The sequence below is a fragment of the Oryzias latipes genome, chromosome 19, assembly GCF_053564925.1.
Source record: "Oryzias latipes strain Hd-rR chromosome 19, Olatipes_Hd-rR_3.1".
Classification (NCBI taxonomy): domain Eukaryota; kingdom Metazoa; phylum Chordata; class Actinopteri; order Beloniformes; family Adrianichthyidae; genus Oryzias; species Oryzias latipes.
In genome coordinates this window covers 14,324,777-14,347,565 of record NC_136255.1, presented here as the reverse complement: position 1 = coordinate 14,347,565, position 22,789 = coordinate 14,324,777, and the positions used below count along the sequence as shown (strand labels likewise).

The following is a 22,789-nucleotide window of genomic DNA, read 5'->3' as shown; positions in this document are numbered from 1 at the left end:
CTCAAGGCAATTCTGGCAGATCTTTTTGTTGTGTTTAAATTTGAGATTGTTGCTTAATGATTGGACAGAGGTCAAGTGGGCGGAAATGTTTTATTATAATTTAGATAAATGTGTTTATATGTTTTATTTTTAATCTTCAATCCCATTCTTAATATTATCATTGTTGATGTGAACACTGCCTTCTTAATTCTGTGTCTTTGTTAACGGAACGTGATGTCAATAAAGATGTTCAAATAAAGCAGCGCGACAGTTATGGCGGCTCCCATGTCCTGGAGGAGGCTGGTACTCTCCGTCTATTCTCCGGCTATGGCCGGAGCTTTTGCCCGCGTGTCCGACCGGCTGTTCCGCGTAAGGGACAGACGAAGAGGGTAAGAGGCGCACAACTCAAACTCGGACAAAAGCTTTTTTGTCACGTCCTGTCGGTCATAGCACCATTCAGCTAATGCTGGTGTTGTGTCCATTATCGGACACACTTCTAGAAAAACCACTGCAGATTTGACCGATGGAAATAAAACGTAGAGACCCTCGCTTGACCTGCTTTAATGTTAACTTACAGGTCGTTTGAGAGTATTTGTACCTCACCAGACTTTGCAAACAGTGCTAAAATTCATTAAAAGTTCCTAAGTTTCGTTTTGGAACACTTAGTTTCTGTCATAACCCGTAAACTCTCGCGGGATTATCCCCCTCCCCTTACTGTGAGCCCACCACTAACCTGGGGGGTCAGCTGTCCACACGATAAGGCGTCTTCGAGAGCTACAGTAGTTCAAAACTCCTTTTGTTTTCTGCTGTTTCTCTCCTCTGCTCAGACCGGACCTTCAGTGTTGATTAAGCAGGAAAAGGCTGCTTAGTTTCCGTTAAATCAATGGAATGTTTTTTGGATGCAGATTTCCATGGCGGAACTAAGTTGGGTGAAATGAAGTTTGGCCATTCCCAGCATCACTACTATTGTATAGTGTACATCTTCAGTTGTGCTTAATTAAGCAAAGCTGAAAGAACTGGTTGCTTGACTATTATATTTATTCTATTCTATTATATTTTGGACTATAAAAAAAGTAAAGGAGAGTTTCTATTTTAATTCAGGATTGTCTGTATCTTTTAATGAAGAGAATGATAATTCAGACTCTGCTCTTATCTGCTCTTCTACATTTAGTAACATCATTCTTGCAAACACGCACTCACCTGAACACACCTTTGTGCTCACATCAGCACAAACGCGCGTGTAGAAATGGCTGATGGATTTAAAAAAAGAAAATCTATGTATTTGTGTGCACTGTATATATAGTTTTCTGTCTGGATAAGTGTGTGCCTGTTTGTTTTTTAATTGGGTATTTGAGTGTTTAGTTATGTGTGATTGTGCACAGAAAAGTACTGAGCCTGGGAACTGACATGGGTAAAATAATAAATATTCCATTCCCACATAATAATATTACGTTCCCTTGAAATAATTAATTTGTGCGAACAAAATGATTATTCACGTGATCAGTCATTCATAAACACAGATATTAGCGATACTTGGATTTACAGCAGATACCTTCATTTCTGTCTGTGTGTGTCTAATTACACTGCATGGAAGACACTGAGGGTGTTTAGAGATCAGATTAATTTATTTTAAAAAGCTCTACAAAAGCATCGGTAACCATGTCTCCATGTCTGAGTTCATTCACATCCCGGTACGGCCTCCGTCCTGCCGCAAAAAGCCGCTTTCCGGCGCTACGTCTGTATCTCTGTGACCCAAACTTGTTCAAGAGGGGGAAAATAAAAACAAGAATGATCCTTATTATTGTCTAGATGAAAATAAGAATAATAAAATATTTAGGATACCCTAGCTTGTTGCTTCGCCATACCGCAGTGATTCTCCGGACATAAACTTGCTCGAGCTATGTGCTAAGAGCTGTGGCCCGCCGCGGAGCTCTGTTGCTTGTCATGCCGGCATTCGGGCAGCTGGCTGGCCGGTAGACAGACAGCAGCTGATATTGTAGTTTAGGGTCGAATAGGAATAATATAGGCCTGCACAATATACCGCAAATTTATCGTTATCGCAATATCAAGTAGTGCAATATCCATATCGCAAAAATCGCAATAAATAGTTACCTTAAATGTGCTAAAACAATCCTATAGCAGCTTGAAGCATTTAATGGATCAAATAAATCCATTTATGCATTTGACCAATTGGATGGACCTTTTCCGATGTTGACCAATCAGATGAGCCCTTTTATGTTACATGTTTGCCTCCTACGTCAACAAGGGTCATTTGGAGTATCATTTTTTTAAACCGTTGCAATGAGATGGTAATGATGTTTTTGATTGTTTTGCTATTTGTTCATATACCGCAAATTATATCGTTATCGCAATATTGATCACTATTATCGCATATCGCAAGTTTTGCTCATATCGTGCAGCCCTAGAATAATAACATTCAGGACTTGTCTTTTATTAACATACTCGTTAGCAGTCGCTTAACATCCGAAGGCTACATGCTACGTATCCCATCATGCATCACACATATCCCATAATGTATCTCAACCAATCAATATGCCCCTCTAACTGTGGTGCATTCAATGACAACAGGATAAATGTATATCAGAATATTATTCCGTTCCCACGCATAAATTATTCCGTGGGAACGAAATGTTATTTTGTGGGAACGCTTTATTTATTTATTTATTTATTTATTTATTTATTTATTTATTTATTTATTTTACCCATGTCAGATCCTGGGCTCCGTAGAATAAACAGTCTTTATGTTAACAGTTTTTTCTGATGTTGATGATGTTAATTTTCAAGCAGGTTTTGTTGACTATTTTAATCCTTTCTTTCATTCTATGTTTGTTTTTCTCCTCTCCTGTTTTCTTAACTTTCTCCACGTTTTTTGTCTAGTCTAGAAATAAAATCAAACCACCAAGAAACCTAATTGTAAAAATAAAAATAAAATTCTGATTTAAATACAAAAAGATTTTATCTTGATTTATAGTTGGTTTGCCCAAAATAGAAAAAATAAATTCTGTCCACACTAAAGCTTGTGTCCATTTTCTTAGCTGCTGATCGGGACAAAAAATAATTATTCTAAACCTATTTTGGTCTCTCAACGGGACACTTGAGCTCATGTGCCTTGTATTTATCCAAAGTTAAATAGATTGGTACAAAATCTGTTTAACTTTGGATAAATACAAGGCAAATGAGCTAAATTGTCCTGTTGATGCAATGAAGCAAGAAATCCTTTTTTCCCCCTCACCAAAAATAAAATGAAACCCCATAATCCAAAAGTTAACTAAATTCGCTTGATGGAGCAAACTTTTTCACTTTAGCTGCTTTAAATTGCTGTCATATGACGGGAGCCAGGAAACCTAGAGGCTGTCACTATGTTAACTGTCACAGTGCAGTTGAACATTAAAGACCTTTTGACAATGTTTGTATACTGCAAAGAAAATAAAAGTGTTGAGCTTTAGTGGGTTTTTTTCTATAACAGGTTCCAGTTGTGTGATTTCGTACATAAAAACGTTTAAAACTTGAGAATTTGTATTGGACAACAATTTGTTGACCATGCCTTTTACGCACTGACTCTAAAGAGAGTAGCTGCCCTAAATATATAAATACAAGTGTTCCCGATCACTATACCGATCCTGGTGGGTGAGCTGGCAGGACGGGGATCCAGCCTGCTCGGGTCTCCTGAACTTCATGATATTTTTCTTTTTTTCATAGAGGTAATTGATAAAAAAAAAAGGTCCCCCGATTTTATTCTTGTTTTTATTTAACCCCTCTCTGGTTAATGCGGGACAGTAAGCCTGAGTGAACACAAATGCAGAATACATTAGGGACTTTAACTTTGTTTAATTTAAAAAAAAAAAAAAGTGTCTAAGAACGAAACCCAGGCTTGGACGCACTTAAAATAATGTGCAGGCATTGCAGCGATGTGCCATCTTCTCTGCTCTCACACCTGAGCTTGTGCACGCTGGACGGGGCAGATCGGAGAGCTTGTGCATTCACTCTTGAGCCGCTGTGACATCACAATAGCTCATTCATTCAAATTGAGCGTCTTTGCCACAGTTCGACAGCTATTTAGAAGGAGGAATACTCAGAAATGCAAAAATGAAATGATTTCTTATGACATTTGTTCTCTTTCATAAGAAAAATGCCACACATACAAGTCAAAAAGTCAAAAAAGTCCATTTGAAATGTAAATGTGTCAGGTTTATCTTAATACTCATTGAATGAAGGGAATTTTTACGTGTCAAAACAGCATTTTAGTAAAACATGTTCACAGATTTCTTAAATAAGTCCATTTATGTCCTTCAGCACATGCATGTCTATGCCACCAAAGACATTTTGCCTGCAGGCTACAGCCCCTTTTACTTTATGGTTATTGAGATAAAACTTATCTTCATATCTTATTGGTGGCGCCATAATATTTTATTTTGGTCATGTTTTGGTCTGCTTTATTACCAAAAACACTTCCTTCTAATCACTGCTATTAAAGTGATAACAGAGTTGCTAAAGTTAAATGGACACTCCTGTTTGGTTCTTGCATGACGGAATAATTACAATGCAATATTGTTTGTGACTGTGGCATGCTTCCAGCTCTTTTAATGGCAGTTTTGGAAAAACCTTGTCATACATGTTGAACTTGATGGTGCAGGTTGTCGCTAAGTTAGCTCGTTTTAAAGAAGTGCTTTTTGTTCCTTCTTCTTTTTCCCACTCAGATCTAGATTAACCTGAACTTTTTTGGGGGTTTACATCCTCATCAACTGCTATAACCAGACTTTGAAAGTGAAGCATCTTTCCTTGTATTTTAACAACCCAAGGTGTTCATAAATCTGTTAAAAGAATTGGATTCTGAGTTTTTTTTTTTTTTTTTTGATGGGTCAGCTTTTACTGACAGTTTTGAGCAGCAGGAATGACAGATGATGTTATTACATCGTATGTTTGAAATCAGGAGGGATCAAGTCATGCGCCAAAGTAAACAGCTCAACTATTCATGCAATTAAGCTGCTAAAGTCATGTGGCTCATGACTTTAAAACACTTTAAACTGGAATAATAAATTAGTTGATTTCCAGAGACTTGTATGATCATCTTGGTATGTTAGTAGTGTGTTTTCTTTTTAGATGTTTGTATTGTGTTTTTAATTAATTAATTAATTTTTGTCTTTTGGACTTAGATGTTAGTTTGTAGCCGATCCTGTTTCAACACTTAGATTAAATACACGTTTTTGAATAAACCAAAGTTTCACACACTTTTTTAGAGTTAAGAATCGGCTTCAGCTAAACGTCTTGCAGGATTATATGTCACTGCAGGCTGAGGCAACATTTGAAAATCTGCTTTTTAAGTCCTCTTTTGATGTTTGTCTAAAAACATGTACTCTGGTGGAATATACTCGTCTTTATAGAGGATACAAGGAAGTTTCCATCTTAAAAAAATGCTTTTACAACTTTGAGATGATATAAGTTTATGATTCTTATCAGCACTGACAGGAAAATGGAGTTAAAGAAGAACATCTAATAATCTGCTTTGGAAGGGTTTCAAGCATTATCTGAATCAAACTATAAAACGAAAAGGACTAAAATGTCTGTAGTTACTTTGAAGATGAAAAAGGGAAATTTTCCAATCAAGTTTTTGTCTTCAAATGGTTTTGGAGCTGTTAGTTCATATTCCTGAAATCACTAGATTTGACATTTTTACAAAGTACCTTCATAATTCTCTCTGATCTCAAAGATGGTGACCTGTAAACGGCGTGTACGGTATACTTGTGTAGCGCTTTTCTACCTTCCTTGAAGGCCCAAAGAGCTTTACAGTCCCAAACCAATTCACACACTAATGGCGCTCCGCTGCCGAACACTGGCACCAACTGGAGGCAAGGCGGGGTTCAGTGTCTTGCCCAAGGACATATGGGCGGGCAAGGTGGGAATCGAACTTGCAATATTTTTGATCAGAGGTCGACCACCCTACCACTGCACCACAGCCAACCTACGTCCTAAGCAACTAATAGAAGAACGATACAAATAATCCTGTTTTATATAATAAAACATTCCGTTATAAGACAGTCATTCCAGGTGTTGGAGAGGTACAGAGAGACTTTTCTAAAGCAAACTGACGACGCCATGTATTAATGTGCTGGAAAAACATTTGAACACAAATGGAAAGTTTCCCTCCGTTTTCTCCTGCAGGTCTTCAGTGCTGCTCCTGGCTCCTCTGCTCGCCGAGACAGACACGGCTCCACGCCGCGTTTCCAGGCCCTCCGGGTCAGCCGGAGCTCAGGGAACTGACGGCCTCTGCGCTCACTTTGGATGGATGGCAGAGCAAGCGCCTGCCTTCCGAGTCCCCGGGACCCACATCCAGATTCTGACCTCCCCTGACCAGTTCTACCAGGCCATGAAGGTCCGTGTCACTGACAGGTGCCAGTTGATCCTTTAAGTGTCTTTCACTGCTTTTTATCAATATAAATGTTGTGTTGTGATATTGAAGTAAAAGGAAAAACTCTTAGTTCTTTTCAAGTATTGAACCTTAAAATTTGAGATTCATTTTAAATGTAAAAATCAGAGTTTATTTGCATTTAAATGTTATTTAAGAAGCACCTGGGAGACACAGTTTACCGAAATCTATACCAAAGGTCACATGAAGTAGAAATCAAGTAAAATGTGAAAATGAGATTTCTGAACCTAATGCTCATCTCAGGTACTTTAAATATTTTTTGCCTTCCTTTTCCCCTCGTCCCCTTAGGCACACATCAAAACGGCGCAGAAGCGAGTGGTTATGGCATCGCTGTATTTAGGAACAGGTCGGATGGAGCAGGAACTGGTAAGAAAAGTTGCCTTTTTGGCAACTTTAAAGCGCTAACACCTCTAGTCCAGGGCAGGTGAGAACATTGTAATGAAATAACTGATCAAAAAAAAAAAAAAAATGAGTCACACTTTCCTGAGAAGACCACAGGGCAGTTTTTTGAGAACAAAAAATGTGTACGAAACCAAAAGCACAAAGACTGACCCTGAAATGAGAGGGTTTTATGGTTACAGAGAGGCCAGTGCTGGCATGTGACGACTTGCTGTTGCTAGTGCTTGGAAAGGCAAGTATAACAACATAAAACCAAAGCTAACCACAGTCTGGACCAGTGCTCATTCAGCTGTTTATTTCAGCTTTTTTTTCTCCTTATGAAACAAAGCAGCAGGAGATGATGAAAAGGACACACAAGCTTTGGGTTCTTTAAAGGCCCACTCCAATGAAAATTGTGTTTTTGGTGTTTTTAAGATGTTCTTGTGGGTTTTTTCTCATGACGGAGGACATATATTAAGTAAATTGAGCTTAAAATTGCATTTCTGACGATTTCTTTTTTCAATACGTTATCAATCAGGAGCAGAAGAAAACAAAAAGTAATTTGAAAAAAAGCTTCTTTGTGATGTAGAAAATACACATGGCGAGCCAAAATCTCCTTGCTCTACTCTAATCCGATGCATCCACTAGTAGTCGACTAGATCCATGTACGCCTTTGTTTTCCTCATCTCAGCTGGAATCTGGCTCAAAACTGTACGGCTGGATAGCTCCAATATTGCTAGCCAATTTTGTTGCATCTGTAATACTAGGTTGGGGTTGTGAGGGCCTGTGAGCTAGCGGGAGAGCGTGCAAATAGATGGGCGAAGGGTTTAGTTCCAAAGTGGTTGTGGACTCTGGTTCTCAACCACAGGTGCAATTCCAGTACCGTATTTTCTGCACTATAAGGCGCACCTATACACTTTAAATCTTTACAAAAACTACCGCGTAACTTGTATTCTGGAGCTCCTTATTTATAGATTAACTGATACGAAACAATTTTGAGAGGTACATGTTTTTTACATGCTGCAAACAATGTTGTGAGTGACAGGTATTGCACATTAACGTGGGTACACGTGTAGCGTGTTAGAAACAAGTTGTAGAATGACTGCGAACACAGTTTAGAGTCTGACTGATGGGATCATCTCCAACTCTTTTGTCTCGCTAAAGCACCTTATCGCTCGCCTCGATGTGCCTGAAAGACATAAATTAAAAAAAAATCCTATAATCCAGTGAGCCCTATAGTGGGGAAAAACATCAAGACAAATCCGTTTTCCGGACAAAACTGCATTTGCGTAACCGATGCTGCAGAAAAAGGCAGTAATCTCATAATTGAATCTACATGTTTAACTTGACTGCACGACGCCCACAGATTATTCTGTAACACTCATAAAACATAAAGAACATAAAAGGGACTTGGACAACACATCTATGATAAGGCTTCCCGTCAGTTTACAACATTTACAGTTTAAAGAATTAAAGCAACTTAGAAACACGAGTACAGTAAATAAAAGTAGGTAAACATCAATGTAAACCCCCCCCCCCCCAACACTTTCATATTAGTCATAAGTTTGCAAACACACTATGAGCTGTAGGAACATTCAGAACTGCAGAGCATATGAAGTGAGGTATAATAAAGATGGTTTTTCTCAGAATGAGGTGTAGTATCAGTAGAACAATTCATACCAGGATGTCAGTCACGCGTAGCAATGACTAAGGAAGCGTAGATCAAACTCGATGTTTCACTGGTTCCTGGAAAGCTTTAGTGAGTGACTTAAGCAGAGTTGGTATTAATGGCTGAAAGGAGAAAAAAAACCACCACAGTGGGAGAATTCACTTCATCTCACAAAGTTAGTCACTAACAAACGTTAGTTTTTTGTAAAAATATTATATTTTCTCGATTTAAATTTTTGGACTTGGATGATTTACTAGCAGCTCTTTTTTTTTTAGTCATGAAATTTAGACTAAATTATGAAAAAAATCAATGACAGGATTTTTGGTTAAAAAAGAAAAACCCTTTTGCAAATAACTCAAACACTGAGATTTTCTTTGCGTTTTTTTTAACGATTTTTAATGATTCTGGCTGTTAAATGACATTGTTGTTCTCATGAATAAGTCCATCCCTGTTAGAATTCCTCCTGACATTTACAGCATCACATTTGATACCCAGTGGGCAGTTTACTCCAGATTAGACACATTTTCAAAAGAAAATAACAAGTTAAAGTGCTTTACTAGACATTATTGGATGGATTATACAATGATCTGTAAGTGAATGTTATAAAAGTAACTTAAAGCATTACAATATGAAACCAAAACTGTTAAATCCACGTTTCGATGAGTTTGGGGTAATGACTTCAGGCACAGAGAGAGAAGCCTGAAGTGAAGTTTGAACAGCTAAATCTTAGGTGACACAACTTCCTTGAAGGACTTGACATAGAATGATAAGAATGTTTTAGTTATGAGTCAGTTATGCAATGTTTAAGATGGGGGAAAACAGGGAAATAGTTGCTGTAATGGATCGATAAAACTTTATTAGTGTGCATGTTGAGGTAAGATCATTTTAGGATTTTCAGAATATTAATTAAGACCAGTCAAAGTTTTATTTAGCTTCTAGGATGTAAAACTTTCATATCTGCAGGATTTTTCCGTTGGTCACTGGCAGCTTTTTGGCTCATCCTCAGTCAAAATTCAACTTTTGTGTTTGGATCATTTAGAGGTCGATGTTTGGAGGTCGACCTAGAAAACTGCTGCTTTTTACCCATTAACAAAACTGTTATCATCCGAGAAGTATGAGGAATGAGAGGAACCGCAGAGCTTTTTATGGGAGAAGCTTTTACACATCTTAGCAGGGCTTTGCTTTCATAGAAGTGCATTGTGGGAGAAGTCGGGTGGTGGCGCTTTCGTGTCAGAGGGGATATAAATGACGGCTTTTCCTGATAAAAGACCTGCAGCGGTGCCCTCTGAACAGCTGCTGCCCTCTCCAGTGAGTCGGGCTTTCCCAGCTCTGGTAAACAAACAATAAAAAAATAAAATCTGTTTGAATTTGATTAATACTGCCATCAGTTATCCGGGATTCCTTTCTCAGAAAGTTTCAATGTGGAGCTGGAAAAAACATGCAAGCTGTGCTGTGTCACTGTGGGACCAGAAATAAAAAATAAAAAAGTAAAAAAAATGTATATATTCTTTTTCTTTTTTTTCTTTTTTCTATATATATATATATATACATATATATATATATATATATATATATATATATATATATATATATATATATATATATATATATATATATTTATATTTATATTTTTTGGATCCTGAAGATGAACTTCTGAAAACAATACAAAAGAAGGAATAAAAAAGCGTGAGATTAAAACTAAAATACTTAATTCAAAATAGAGGAAACCCTGAGGTGTTTGTCAGATTGCAGCAGTTTTTACAGTTCTAGCAGGACATTGTTCCACTGCGTTCTTCTTTTGTTTTACTTTCAAAGTGTTGTCATTTTCTTGGCCAGAGTTTCTGCACATTAGCCTGGAGATGATTAGAAATTCGCCTCGTGGATGGAACTGTTTACAAGAAATAAGCCCGTCCCCACTTCCCATCACCCATCTGTTTACTGTCTTCTGCTATCTTACAGCCCCTCACAACCCCAACCTAACATTACCTAACAGATCTGAGCCAGATGACAGCTCATGAAAACTTTTCCAAGCCACAAAGAAGGTCTTTTTTAAACTCCATTTTTTCGTCTGCTCCTGATTCACAATGATTTGAATAACGAAATACTCTGTTTTATCACACCCACATGTTTAAATGAACCGTTTAACATGGCTGTGAATGACACAAGTTCCTTTTTAGATAATTTTTAACTGTTTTGTATAAATCTGACAGTTTAACGAACAAAATGCTCTGTCTCTGTTTAGGTGGACTGCATAGAAGAAGCTCTGGAGCGCTCAAAGGAAAACGCTCACGCTCCTGGCCTAAAGGTCTCCATATTGCTGGACTACACCCGCGGGTCACGAGGTAGTCGCCTGTTTTTAATGAGCTGGTCTTCACTCATCTCCGTGCTTGCTCCTGGGTTTGCACGTGTGAAGAATCGACAATAAAGTTGACGTTTGACTTTTTTTGCTTTGCAGGTCAGATCAACTCCAGGACCATGCTGCTGCCTCTGCTGCAGCGCTTCACGTCGCAGATGCGGGTGTCTCTGTACCACACCCCCGACCTGAGAGGCCTGCTGAGGCTGCTGGTCCCAGAGCGCTTCAACGAGACCATCGGAGTCCAGCATATCAAAGTTTACCTCTTTGACGACAGCGTTATCATTAGTGGGTACGCAGAGTTCTGACTAGCTGTGTGTCACTGTGACAGAAAACCAAATAAAAAAATAAAGATAATTTTTTTGTTATCTGGTTGCTACTCCCCGAGGTCACAGATTTGAGCTGAAAAATAGTTATGATTACATCAATTTGAATTAAAATGTTTTTTTTCTTTTCGTGGAAGTAGAAATAATTACCTTGCAGAATAAAATCACATTATAAGACACATAAACCAAACACAAAAAGCAACATTTACTTTTCTGTTTAATTTAAAGGAAAAATAAATGTAAACTTAGATCAAATTTAAAGTGGAAATGAACTAAATCTGTCTGATGCTGAAATGAGGACGCAAGATTTTCAAACCGAAGTAATAAAGAGTCCGTCGTGAAAGCTGCAGGTTTGTGGCACAAATAAATACTCTGATTAAGCTCCATAGTCTTTTCGATCAGTTTATTCCAAAAGTAAAGCTATTGAGCTTGTAAAGTAAATTTCCGATAAACGACGTCTCCTAAGAATTCTCAGTCAGATTCCAGGTTGTTTACCAGAATCTATGCCTTCAGAGAAACGGCTTTGGATGTGCCTTAAATACAACAATCCGACGATGGAACATTTTCACATGATGCGATTCCTTTCCTTCTTGGCAACAAAAGTTATGACAAAACGGGGAAACAAATTTAGTTCGAGTTACCGGAAACAGAAGTCTAAGGTCATTAGTCATGTAGTCGAGAGCTGGTTGGTCAGCATAACTCCAGACTTGCATAGTTAAATGATTGTAGGTCAAAAATTAAAACAATTTGAATGTAATCCACTACAGAAGCCATTCTAAAAATATCTTTCTCTTTAGAGGCCTCAGGCTGCAGGTGGCGCAGTGGTTAGCGCACTTGCCTCACAGCAAGAAGGTCAGGTCCCGGCTGGGGGACCTGCAACAGAACATCAATGGGGGGGCCTTTCTGTGTGGAGTTTGCATGTTCTCCCCGTGCATGCGTGGGTTTTCTCCGGGGTCTCCGGATTCCTCCCACTGTCCAAAAACATGCTTCATAGGTTATTTGGCTACTCTAAATTGTCCCTAGGTGTGTGATTGTGGCCCTGCGACAGACTGGCGACCTGTCCAGGGTGTCCCCTGCCTTCACCCACAAGTGGCTGGGATAGGCTCCAGCAGCCCTGTGACCCCGAAAGGGACAAAACGGTAGAAATTGAATAAATAAATAAATAGAGGCCTCCATTTTCTCTGTATTTCCTCTTTTTCAGGGCCAATCTGAGCGACTCGTACTTCACCAACAGACAGGATCGGTACGTCCTGCTGGAGAACTGCAGCGAGGTGGCAGACTTCTTCTCCGATCTGGTGGAGGCCGTGGGGGACGTCTCCCTGCAGCTTCGGCCTGACGACTCGGTCACCACGCTGGAGGGCTTGGTCCACCCGTACAAAGGTAGAAACCCGATCCGCTCCCGAGCGCACACAGAGATGTTTGCTTGTTGTGACAGTGCACGGCTCCTGGAGCTCACCGACGGCATGCTGTCAGAGGCTGCCTGTCGTCGGGTGTTTCTTAATGGGCCTTGAAAGGTTAGACAGGCAGAGGGATGCTGGTCTGAGAGATGAGGATGGGGAGAGCTCTGCGGTTTGCTCAGCATGCAGCCGGATGCGAAGCTGTCAGGGTTGTGTGTACACACGGACTCACAGTCGTACAGTGTGTCTGTAACTGGAGCGCTGCCTAGCAGGATGTGAGCTAGAGGGATGAATGACATCATGTCTGCAGGACGGGGCCTGTGGAAACCAACGCCGGGAATAGAAAAGTGATGTTGCAGTGTTTCTGGAAGAAGTGGGACCTAATGCACACACAAACACACACAGACTGACAAGGGAGCAGGTTGAAACCTTGGAGCACACATCCCTGCTGGACGACTTTAGCTTCTAACCTGATTAAAACTAATAAACTGAGAAGGGAAAAGCATCTTCATATAAGAAACACACTGTCGCCTAAACTTACAGGGCTCTGCATAAATGAGTTCAACCTCTTTAAAAAGTGCTAATTTAATCAGTAGCTCAATAAACAAAAGAAGAATTTCCATACTTTCCACAAGGTTTAGTTGGATTGAACACTCTGTAACTCCATAACATGAAATTAAGGTTTAATGATCTAACTTGGATCAAATAATCTTCAGTTGTACTTAAATTGGTTGTAGCAAAAATGAATACACCTTGCAACAAAAACGACTACATCTAGTATTTTGTGTGAGCACCGTGAGTTTTAAGGATAGCACCAAGTCTTGTAGGCATGGAATGAAGAAGTTGGTGACATACTGCAACATCGATCTTTTTCCATTCTTCAAGAAGATCCTCTTTTGGAGCCTGGATGCTGGATGGAGAGTGATGCTCAGCACGTTCTGCAGAATTCCCCACAGGTGTTCGATCACCTTCAATCACCTTCCCCCTGTTCTTCTTCAGAAATGCACGAGCAGCTTTAGAAGTGTGTTTTGGATCGTCGTCGTGTTGAAGAAGTGCTCGACGACCAAGTGCATGAAGCGATGGCAGCTTCCTCTCCTTCAGTATCGAGCAGTACATTGAGTTCACGATAGCATCAATGAACTGCAGCTCCCCCACACCAGCAGCACTCATGCCGCCCCACATGAGGACACTGCCACCACCATGTTTCACTGAAGGCCCCAAGCATTTTTCTTTTAAATCCTCACATTTGTGACGCCATATAGTTTTCAAACCATTAGTTCCAGAAACGGTGATCTTTGCCTCATCACTCCAGAGTCCCAGTAGTCTTCATCTTCATTAGCATGGACCCTAGCAAATTCTAGGCGTGTTTTTTTTTAGGAGAGGTTCCCTTCATGGACGAGTGTGCGCTGTATGGTGTCACGGGAAACAATCATTCCTCTTTGGCTTTCTACTGCTGTAGCTTACTGCAGTGAAGCTGCATGGCGATTTCTTCAACCGTTCTCATCAGAAGACGCTCCTGTCCGGATGTTGGATTCCGTGGAGATGGTCGCACTTCAATCTTTCTGCAATTTTTGCATCACTTTTGCTATAGTTTTTTGACTGACATGTAAACCTTTACTGATTTTCTTGTAGCCCTCACCTTTTTTTTGAGCAAAGAAATGATTTCCTTTCTCAGATTTTGTGACATTTTGTTTTTTCCATGGGGAGCCATTGCTGACAGCATGAAATGGGACGGGCGTGTCTTTGTTCAGAAATGCCCTTTTCTAGTCACCTGTGTGCTGGACACCTTGTAACCCTTGTGCTATCCTAGGCACTTTAACGTTGGGAGTTGGGTCATCCAGACCCACTAGACAGTGCTCTGAACCTTTTTTCTTCAATGATTTGTGATCTTCACTGGTTTCCTTTGTCATGGTAGGGAGAACACGTCAATGTAAGGGTGGGGTCATTTAAGATAGCACAAGGGTTAAATGAATCATCAGACTCGCCAGTGGTTGAATGCCTGATGATTAGAATTTTGTAGTCTTAAGTTTGGCCTTTCTCCTAAGACAGTGACGGCTGTACTCATTTTGAATAAATTTGATGGGAAAATCACTTTTTTGTGTGTACAAATGGACATATCTTTTTTGCAATCAATGGCCCACCTCTGTAGGTGTATTGTGTAGTATTTCACTGCAGGACACTAAAGGTTTTCTAACAAATGTAGTGGGGGGGAGGGGGGGTTATTTATGCTGAGCATTGTATTTAGCTGATGTGACTTTTGTTTCATCATTATATGGAGATGTATGCTATATAACAGTATAATTGAGCTGCTACAACAGGTATTTAAATGCACACCAACAGGTGATGGTTTTCTTTGCCAACTCAACTAATTCCTGTAAACGTCTGCAGTCTGGATCTGCAGAACGATTTTCTTGTTAAAGACATTCCTCTCCACTGCCTCCTCGAGCGTCCTCAATGCAGAGACTTTTTTCTGTTTTGCACCCTGAGAGGAACTGTGTATATTGAATTTAAACTGTTAATATAAAACAATTAAAAAAACAAAAGTTCTCGATAAAACCCTTGGATGCAGCTTGTTCAAACTCCCCTGAACGCCTTTTAACCAGGAAAGAAGGAAAGAATGAAATTGGACCTTCATTTGTATCAGAATGAATTTTAGTTTGACCCCTCAGGTCCTCTGGTGTAGGTCTGATGTGGTCTCCAAAGTCGGAACAGAAACACGCAATTTCATTTTTGTTTTTGTAGAATGTGTGTTGGGGAGATTTTATCATGGTTATTATTGTTATTGATAATTTATCTATTTTATGTAAAGCGTTTTGATGTGTTCAGTAACAGGAAAAGGGCTCTGTAAATAAAATTTAATTTGAATTTTAATTATGAATTAAAATATGGCTTTGGTACTTTTTCTTTTTATTTTAAATATATATATATATATTTTTTTCATTGCTATTTTGCAAGAATTTCATGCCTTTAATGTGTGGTATTTTTTTTACATCAGTTGTGTTAAGATATATTTACACCACACTTTCATCACCTGTAGCTGTTTTAAAATGCGTTTCAAAGAATAATAAGTTCATTCAATAGCCAAATGCTGCTTTAATCATTTCTACAAAACTTTGCTCTTCTGGAAAACATTTGGAATTCATTCATCTTATTATTTTGATTTATATTAAATCTATAAGCAAAACGGTTCACAATAAACAGTCAATTTGGTTGAAAAATGTAAAAAAATATGCAGAGTTTGAAATAACTAAAATGTCTTAAGTTTGGTTTCGTAGTTTGTTTTTTATGGCTGATACAAAAAAGACTCGATATTAAAGTTTCAGTTCAGTTCAAAAATATTGATTTCAGATTTGTGAAAATGTGTGTAGAGCAGCAAAGTAAGACAAAGATATACAAACAGCAATTCTGAAAGGGAGTGAGAAGAAGATCAAATCTATACCTAATGTCATTAGTATTTCTAAACCTAGTACACCTTTAATGCAAACCTTTTCTAATATTTAAACAATGATTACGAGCACAACTAAAAAGTTTGATTTTTCAGTGACGAAGCCCATTGAGACGACTGCTGTTGTGATTTTGGGCTATATGAATAAAATGGAATTGAACTGAATTTGTCTAAAAGCAGCTTCATAGGCATGAATAGTTTAAACACTAAATTGTTTTGTTCTGACGTAACCGGAAAACAGTAGAAACGTAAGTACAATTGGCACCGAAGTCAAAGGAAAATGAGTCATGTTGTAAAGTCAGTCACACAAATAATTAAAACCTTTGTAATATAGAAGGAACTAGAAGAGTTGAAACTGAAAACTTTGGACCCAAATAAAAAACATTTTCTTCTATTAGACAATCGCACACGGATGGACAAACTACAAAAATCCCCACATACTAAGACTGAATGACTTATAAATCCATATCCCCAGAGTCACGAAAGAACCGATTCAGAACACGGTGACCCGGAGAGCCTGACCCGCTTCATCTGTGTTCGCTTTCCTCATGCTATGTCTTTGTTGCAAGCAGGCAACCGGCAGGCGTTCTCTGCGGCGGCGAGGAAGCGGATCATGGCGGTGGTGAACGCGGCCCGAGTGAGGCAGCAGCTGCTGCAGTCTGAGGACTCTGGGGGTTCAGGGGACGTAAGCGAAGGAGAGGAAGACACCTGGGTGTTCCCGCTGGTGCAGATGAAACCTCTGGGCATCCAGCTGGACGAGCAGGTCACGCAGGTGAAGGAGCTGCACGCCATTTCCCTTTTTTTTTTACCCGTCCAGTGACTAAAACGTCAGAGATTTCTTGTGTTTATGTCTCCAGCGGTTACTGATGAGCGCCTCCTCGGACTCTGCCGTGTTTCTGACGTCGGGCTACTTCAATCTGACCCGCACGTACATGCGGTTGGTGCTCGGCGCTGGGGCCAACTACCGCATCCTCACCGCCTCCCCAGAGGTCAACGGGTTCTTCGGGGCCAAGGGCGTGGCCGGCGCCATCCCTGCGGCGTACACACACATCGCCAGGCAGTTTTACCAGCAGGTGTGCCGGCTGGGTCAGCATGAGAGAGTGCACCTGCACGAGTACCGCAGACCACAGTGGACCTTCCACGCCAAAGGTTGGACTCACAAGAGCGCACAACATGGCAACACAAGTGCATGTAAATGGGAACACATTTTCCAAAATCGTCTTTTTTTTGGGGGTCTCTAGAAGAACAGGTATGACTAAAGAGCTCTTGATTCTCATCACAGTTTGGATAAAATGCAACATTATTTTTTCATTTTAGTATGATTTTCATCTATACTTCTTTTTCATTCAGAAATGACCTCACAGTTTAAGTAAAGAGCGCTAAAGACAATAAACTATAGTAAAGAATTCACCAAACATTTTAAAAGCATTTGTTTGTAAAATAATTTTTTTTTTTTTTTAACTTAACCAATTTAATTTTAGTATCAGATGAAATGATTTTTTTAAGTTATTTTTTCTTTTTTAAATCTACTATTTTACCTCATTTTAATTTCCTTTCATATTTTTTGTGTTTTGTTGTTTTTGGGCCCACATAAATGGATTTCCTTTACAGAGTAACTGATTTAGCTTTAGCTTATTTGGTTTCACAGCACATCTTAAATAGATACAACATTATTTAACAAAAGCTCTTAAAAAAAAAATAGATTAGTTTTTAAAATAACTAGTTTATCTGTTTGTGTTCTGTGCATCAAAAAATAATACTTATCCTGGGATTTCCTAAATGATGGTTTACAGTGACTAAAGTTAATTCTCTTCATTGTGGTCCCAAATGTTTGTTTTGCTGTTAAAAGATTTTTTTTTTTTGCATTAAAACCTAAACCTTCAGTGCAAAGGAAATTCTTCCTGGAGTCTTTGCATAGATTTTTGGGACAGAAATCTAAGGGGTTTCTGTTTTTTTCTTCTTCTCTGAGATCTGAGTCATTTTCACAGAATCCCTTACTTTCGTGGACAAGTGTAGCGTTTTAGGCCGAACCCACAGTCCAGATGAAGCGGAGGCCGGAGAGCGTCACGGCTGTTTGTTTTTGCGGGTCATCTGGAATGTAGCGTGAGAGAAAAAGGCTTGTTGAGTTGCTCCGCAGCAGCCTCAGGATGAGGATGCACACTCATTCTCTTGTACTTGAGGCTTTTGGATCGGCGCCTGGGAATTCTGCATGTGCTTCGCCTTAGTTGTGGTTTGGGCCGACAGAAATCTCCTTGCTGGAAATGACTTTCTCAAGCGTCACCTCCTCACTGACTCCACTTTTCCCCTCTCCTCTCAGGTCTGTGGTATTACCTCCAGGGGCAACATCAGCCTTGCCTTACTCTAATTGGCTCCCCTAATTTCGGTTACCGCTCAGTTCACCGTGACCTGGAGGCCCAGATCGCCATAGTAACAGAGAACGAGGAGCTGCAGAGACGACTGCAGGAGGTCTGCTTATAGTTTCTTCAAGCCAGATGCAGGAGAGCTGGATGAACTTTTGCCAAACAGGCTTACTGAGCAAAGACGCTTGTGTTTTCACCTGACAGGAGCAGGAGATGTTGTACCGGCGCTCCACAGAAGTGTCCAGCTCCACGTTTAAGCAGTCGGACCGACACGTCAAGCTGTGGGTCAAACTGGTGACTCCACTCATCAAGAATTTCTTTTGAGTCTCGCAGGTACGCAGGAGGTGCTTTTGACTAAAGACCCACCTGATGAAAAATGTGTTTTGGGGTGTTTTTAACATGTTCTCGTAGCATTTTACCCACAGTGGAGGATAGATCCATGTACGTCTTTGATTTCCTCATTTGAGCCGCCATCTGACTCAAAAGCTCCAATAGTTCTCGCCATTTTTGTTGCACCACTAATGTAAGGTTGGGGTTGGGGCTGGAAGCTAGCGGGAGAGAATATAAACAAAAGGATGAAGGGAAATGAAGGCAGGCTCACCTGGTGCCAGCGGTCCCGCCCACAACTTGGAGGCGAATTTGTAATGACCTACAGCGGCTCTGCAGAAACTATGTCCAAGAAATCTGTTGACTAAAAACTGCATCAACATAATTAAAAGACCACTGGTATAACCTTCATAATAAATCAAAAGATGATCAGAGTGAGACTTTAATGTCCTGCAAGAGAGGAAGAGTTTTGTTATTTATATTTAATTTTTTTCTTTTTGTTGTGTGTGTTTTCTTGTGGTTTATTTCAAGCTAAGCAAAATTAACACAAAAAATGACAAATATGCAAAAATACATATTACACAGTATAATTAGTCATATAATTGGAAAATACACATACTGGTAAATAATTGAAATAAAACTCTAAGTCATAAATAAACATCTTTTGCGTGTAGTTCTGGACAAAAACTATTAAATATTAAGATTGTCAAAATGCGTTCAGACTTTAAAATTTCCACAAAAAAATAAAGTTGATGTTTTATGATAAATCCAAAACATGGAGACACAAAGTGTTTCATTTTGAGACTTGGAAAAAAAAATCACAAGAGTAGAATAAAGTTTAAAAAAACATCTATCCTGGTTAGAACGTGGCTTTTCTTCTGCAGAAAGAGAAATTCCAGCCGTAAGCATGTTCTGAACAAACACACTCAGACAGCGAGGCAGGCTGTGGCTTCTTTGAAATGTTTGCCGTCAGTGTGGGGAGTCCCAAATCCAAATCCCGTCCCGTCTTCCCAGCAGTTCAAATCACCGCAGGGAGAGCAGCGCTGTCAGCTGTTTCCCTGCTCTTAAGAATGAGTCAGTGAGGCATTCTGTGATGATTTGGCATGGTGGTCGGGTCTGGATTCCTTGAATCCAGTTAGAACTTGGAGAACTTAACCGCTATATTGTGCAAACACTTTCTGGAACAGAGGTTTAGTAAAAAGTTGGAATAAGAGAGTTCAGGGAAACGACTGATGAGCTGGAGCGCCGATGAAGGGAGACCCGTCAGCTGATGAGCCAGACGCTCACTTTCTGAGAACAGGAAGTGTCAGAGGCTGGATATCTGCCGGTAAATGTGCGCCGTCATGCCAGCTACCTTTAGTCAACAGATTAAGAGAAGCCAAACCTGCTATTAGAGTGAAATGTTTTACAAAGAAAACCCCATGTCTGCCCTGAGGCGTTTCTTGCACACATGGATGTATGGATGAGGATTTCAGCAAAGGTCATATAACTGGTTCTGACTGAGCGACAACAGCTTTGTTGTGCCGCCATGCAGGATAACATTTTGATTTAATTGTTACTTCTCGTAAGTCTTTACCACTCTCCTAACGACTGAAAGTACTGTCTTATTTACTGAAGCAATGTTGTCCTTTAAAAATCCTTTGTTAAGTTGGTATGACTTAAAACAACACAACATTTTACACCTCTATGATTCATGAAAACAAACTTCCAGGACGTTTGAAAGCTCATTAAAAAGCTGATGGACAACCATTCTAATGTTATTGTTTTAGAAACAGGAATTTTTAATCAAAACTAAGTCTTTTTTTCGATTACATTGTCGGGAGGGCTCATTTTGTTTTGGAAAAACCATGAATATTTTAAATAATTTTAATTTTTAAATAATGTTATAAAAATCACAAAATAGCTTTAACCTATGTGGATTTAGTGGATAGCTTTTAAAAATGTGAAAAACTAAAGGGAAAAAAAATATTGTATGAATAGTAAATAACATCTGTAGCTTTATTTCTTGTCTTTTACTGAATAGTAACAGTAACGGCAGGACTCACTGCGTGTGACCTCTCACCTTTAGGCCAACGCGTCTTTACGTGCATTTAAAGTGGTCGCTTTAGAATTCTGCATCATTTCAATAATTTACTCTTTATTTATTTTTTTTAGCAGCTCCTTGCTTGAATGTCTGATGTTTCCTGATCTCTTTTCAGCCAAATGGATCCTGTTTTTTTTTTGTTTTTTTCTGAGAGTATTCAAAAATATTCAGGAGCATTGATATGTCATTCTGCTTCGCTGAAAGATATTTATCACTGCAGCGCTTCTGTGACAGGATTCTATTTCCTTGTAGTTCAGGATTAGTCTCTGGCACACAAGTGTCTCTTGTCAGGTCAAGGTGTGTTAGATGATCTTGTCTCAACAAGAATGCTTTTTCTTTTTCCTGTTTAAGCCCTGCAGGAACTGGAATGCATTTTCTCTTTTTTTTTCTTTTTTTTTGATCTGACGTCTTGCTCTGCTTAATACATTTACGGTATCTCATCTTTTTGTTTTTTTGATTTCCTGACAGGAAATAACAGAGCATGTCCTTCAACAGTAGCGCTGCCTGTTGATTGAGTGAGAAGATCGTATCTGCTGCACAGCACAGCTATTGTTAGAGACCAAAGACAGCACGTGTCATTTTCTCTGAGATCAACAGTAAAAGAAAAATCCACACTGGAATCTGCACTCTGCTGCCACACAGTGGTTAGACCCGGGATAGCACACAAATTCACAGCAATTTAAACAAAAATGATTTAACTTTTTTATTGTTAAAACAGAGCATAAACAATTTATTGTATGGTTTATTATTAAGGCTATTTATTATTTGCAGGCATAATTTGATTTTGTGGTTTGTTGTTTGGGTTGTTTAAAACATAAACGACTTAATTTAAGATCCACAGCAAACATTTCCACAAAAATTATGTCCCCTAAAATAAAATAAAAATGGTATAATTGATGGCTTTGTTTTAAATTAACATCACCACTTTTAAAATGTTTTTTTTTTACAGTTATCCAGTGCACTTTATGAACACAATTCTCTGTTTTTGCCTTTTTGTCGTCTGCAGGTGGTTTTTTTCAGCAGCAAATCTCGCTGCAGGCTGCAAATGAGATTCTGCGTCGTTGGAATATGGTCAGCATGCTGCATCTTCATCTCTTCAAACGTTCTCATGAAATGCCGCAACACGAGCACAATCACGCACACAGAAGAGCAGGTTTATGCTGACGTGAGAGGGTTTTTTACTCACAAGTGTCTGTTATGTACATTACTAGATCCCATTATTCTAAGGACTTCTGGTCCTAAAGTGGTTCTAGATCCAGTTGTGTCAAACATAAGCTACATTTTTTCCGTTAACAGTCCTGCCCACGTCCGGGGGTTGCATGAATTGAACAGATCCTGGAATTTGATGGAGAGACTTGCGGTTTCCCTCAGCAACTCAGTCTCTGCTTCACTCTGCCTACAGAACTGTGTACAGTTGGACTTTAAGTTTGTAAATTAAAAGAAAATGTTTAAAAGTAACTTTCATTGCCTCTTTTTTGAGATCACACCAAAATCTGTGGTTGTCAAACCAGGACAATTCATATTTTTTGACTTATTAGAATTTTACACAAACAATAGTCTGTCAGATTCTGTTTGAACTAATTTCATTTTATCTCCCAACTATTTCCCATAAAAATTCAAAACTTTATTGCAATGTTTACAATCCAACAGTCATACATCTACAGCTTAATGCAGTATGTCTCCCCATCAAAACACCTTTTAGAGCTAACAGGATTTTCTTGCAGCATCCAAAAAAAGCAGCAAATCTAAACATTTTTTTGCTGATTAATATTAAAAAAAACTAAAAATATAAATTCCTAAACATGCTCAGGTGATGTTTTTTTGGTTAATATTACAGCTTCAATTTTAACCCATGTGTCTTTAATATATTTAATGTTTTAGGTAATAAATAAATAAATTAGGTAATAAAACAACATTCTCATTGAACCTGCAAGTTAAGGATTCAAACAAATGATTTGACTTTTAGACATTTAAAGTTTTGAAAAAAATATTTATTATCTTAAATGTTTTGTATTTTTTGTTGTCAA

At 39.1% G+C, this 22,789-nt stretch overlaps 1 protein-coding gene across 2 annotated transcripts; it reads left to right on the top strand.

Annotated features, from left to right (window-relative positions):
* Nucleotides 1–209: 209 nt before the first annotated feature.
* On the top strand, nt 210–22,220 carry pgs1 (phosphatidylglycerophosphate synthase 1). 2 transcript variants are annotated; one of them, XM_004080470.4, is made up of 11 exons: nt 210–368; nt 6,160–6,370; nt 6,713–6,790; nt 10,714–10,813; nt 10,927–11,116; nt 12,352–12,530; nt 16,565–16,764; nt 16,850–17,141; nt 18,310–18,458; nt 18,557–18,685; nt 21,769–22,220. In XM_004080470.4, the coding sequence occupies exons 1-10, from the start codon at nt 253–255 to the stop codon at nt 18,674–18,676; spliced, it is 1,635 nt and encodes a 544-aa protein (XP_004080518.1). In that variant the 5' UTR covers nt 210–252; the 3' UTR covers nt 18,677–18,685; nt 21,769–22,220. The 2 variants fall into 2 exon arrangements, with proteins under 2 accessions (XP_004080518.1, XP_011486612.1); XM_011488310.4 differs by having other exon boundaries at nt 16,562–16,764.
* Nucleotides 22,221–22,789: the final 569 nt, after the last annotated feature.

Excerpts from the sequence above, each read along its gene's own strand:
- pgs1 (XM_011488310.4), top strand. The coding sequence starts at position 253 with ATGGCGGCTCCCATGTCCTGGAGGAGGCTGGTACTCTCCGTCTATTCT. Across the intron at positions 12,531-16,561 it reads CTTGGTCCACCCGTACAAAG|CAGGCAACCGGCAGGCGTTC; the intron begins GTAGAAACCCGA and ends CTTTGTTGCAAG. Across the intron at positions 16,765-16,849 it reads TGGACGAGCAGGTCACGCAG|CGGTTACTGATGAGCGCCTC; the intron begins GTGAAGGAGCTG and ends TTATGTCTCCAG.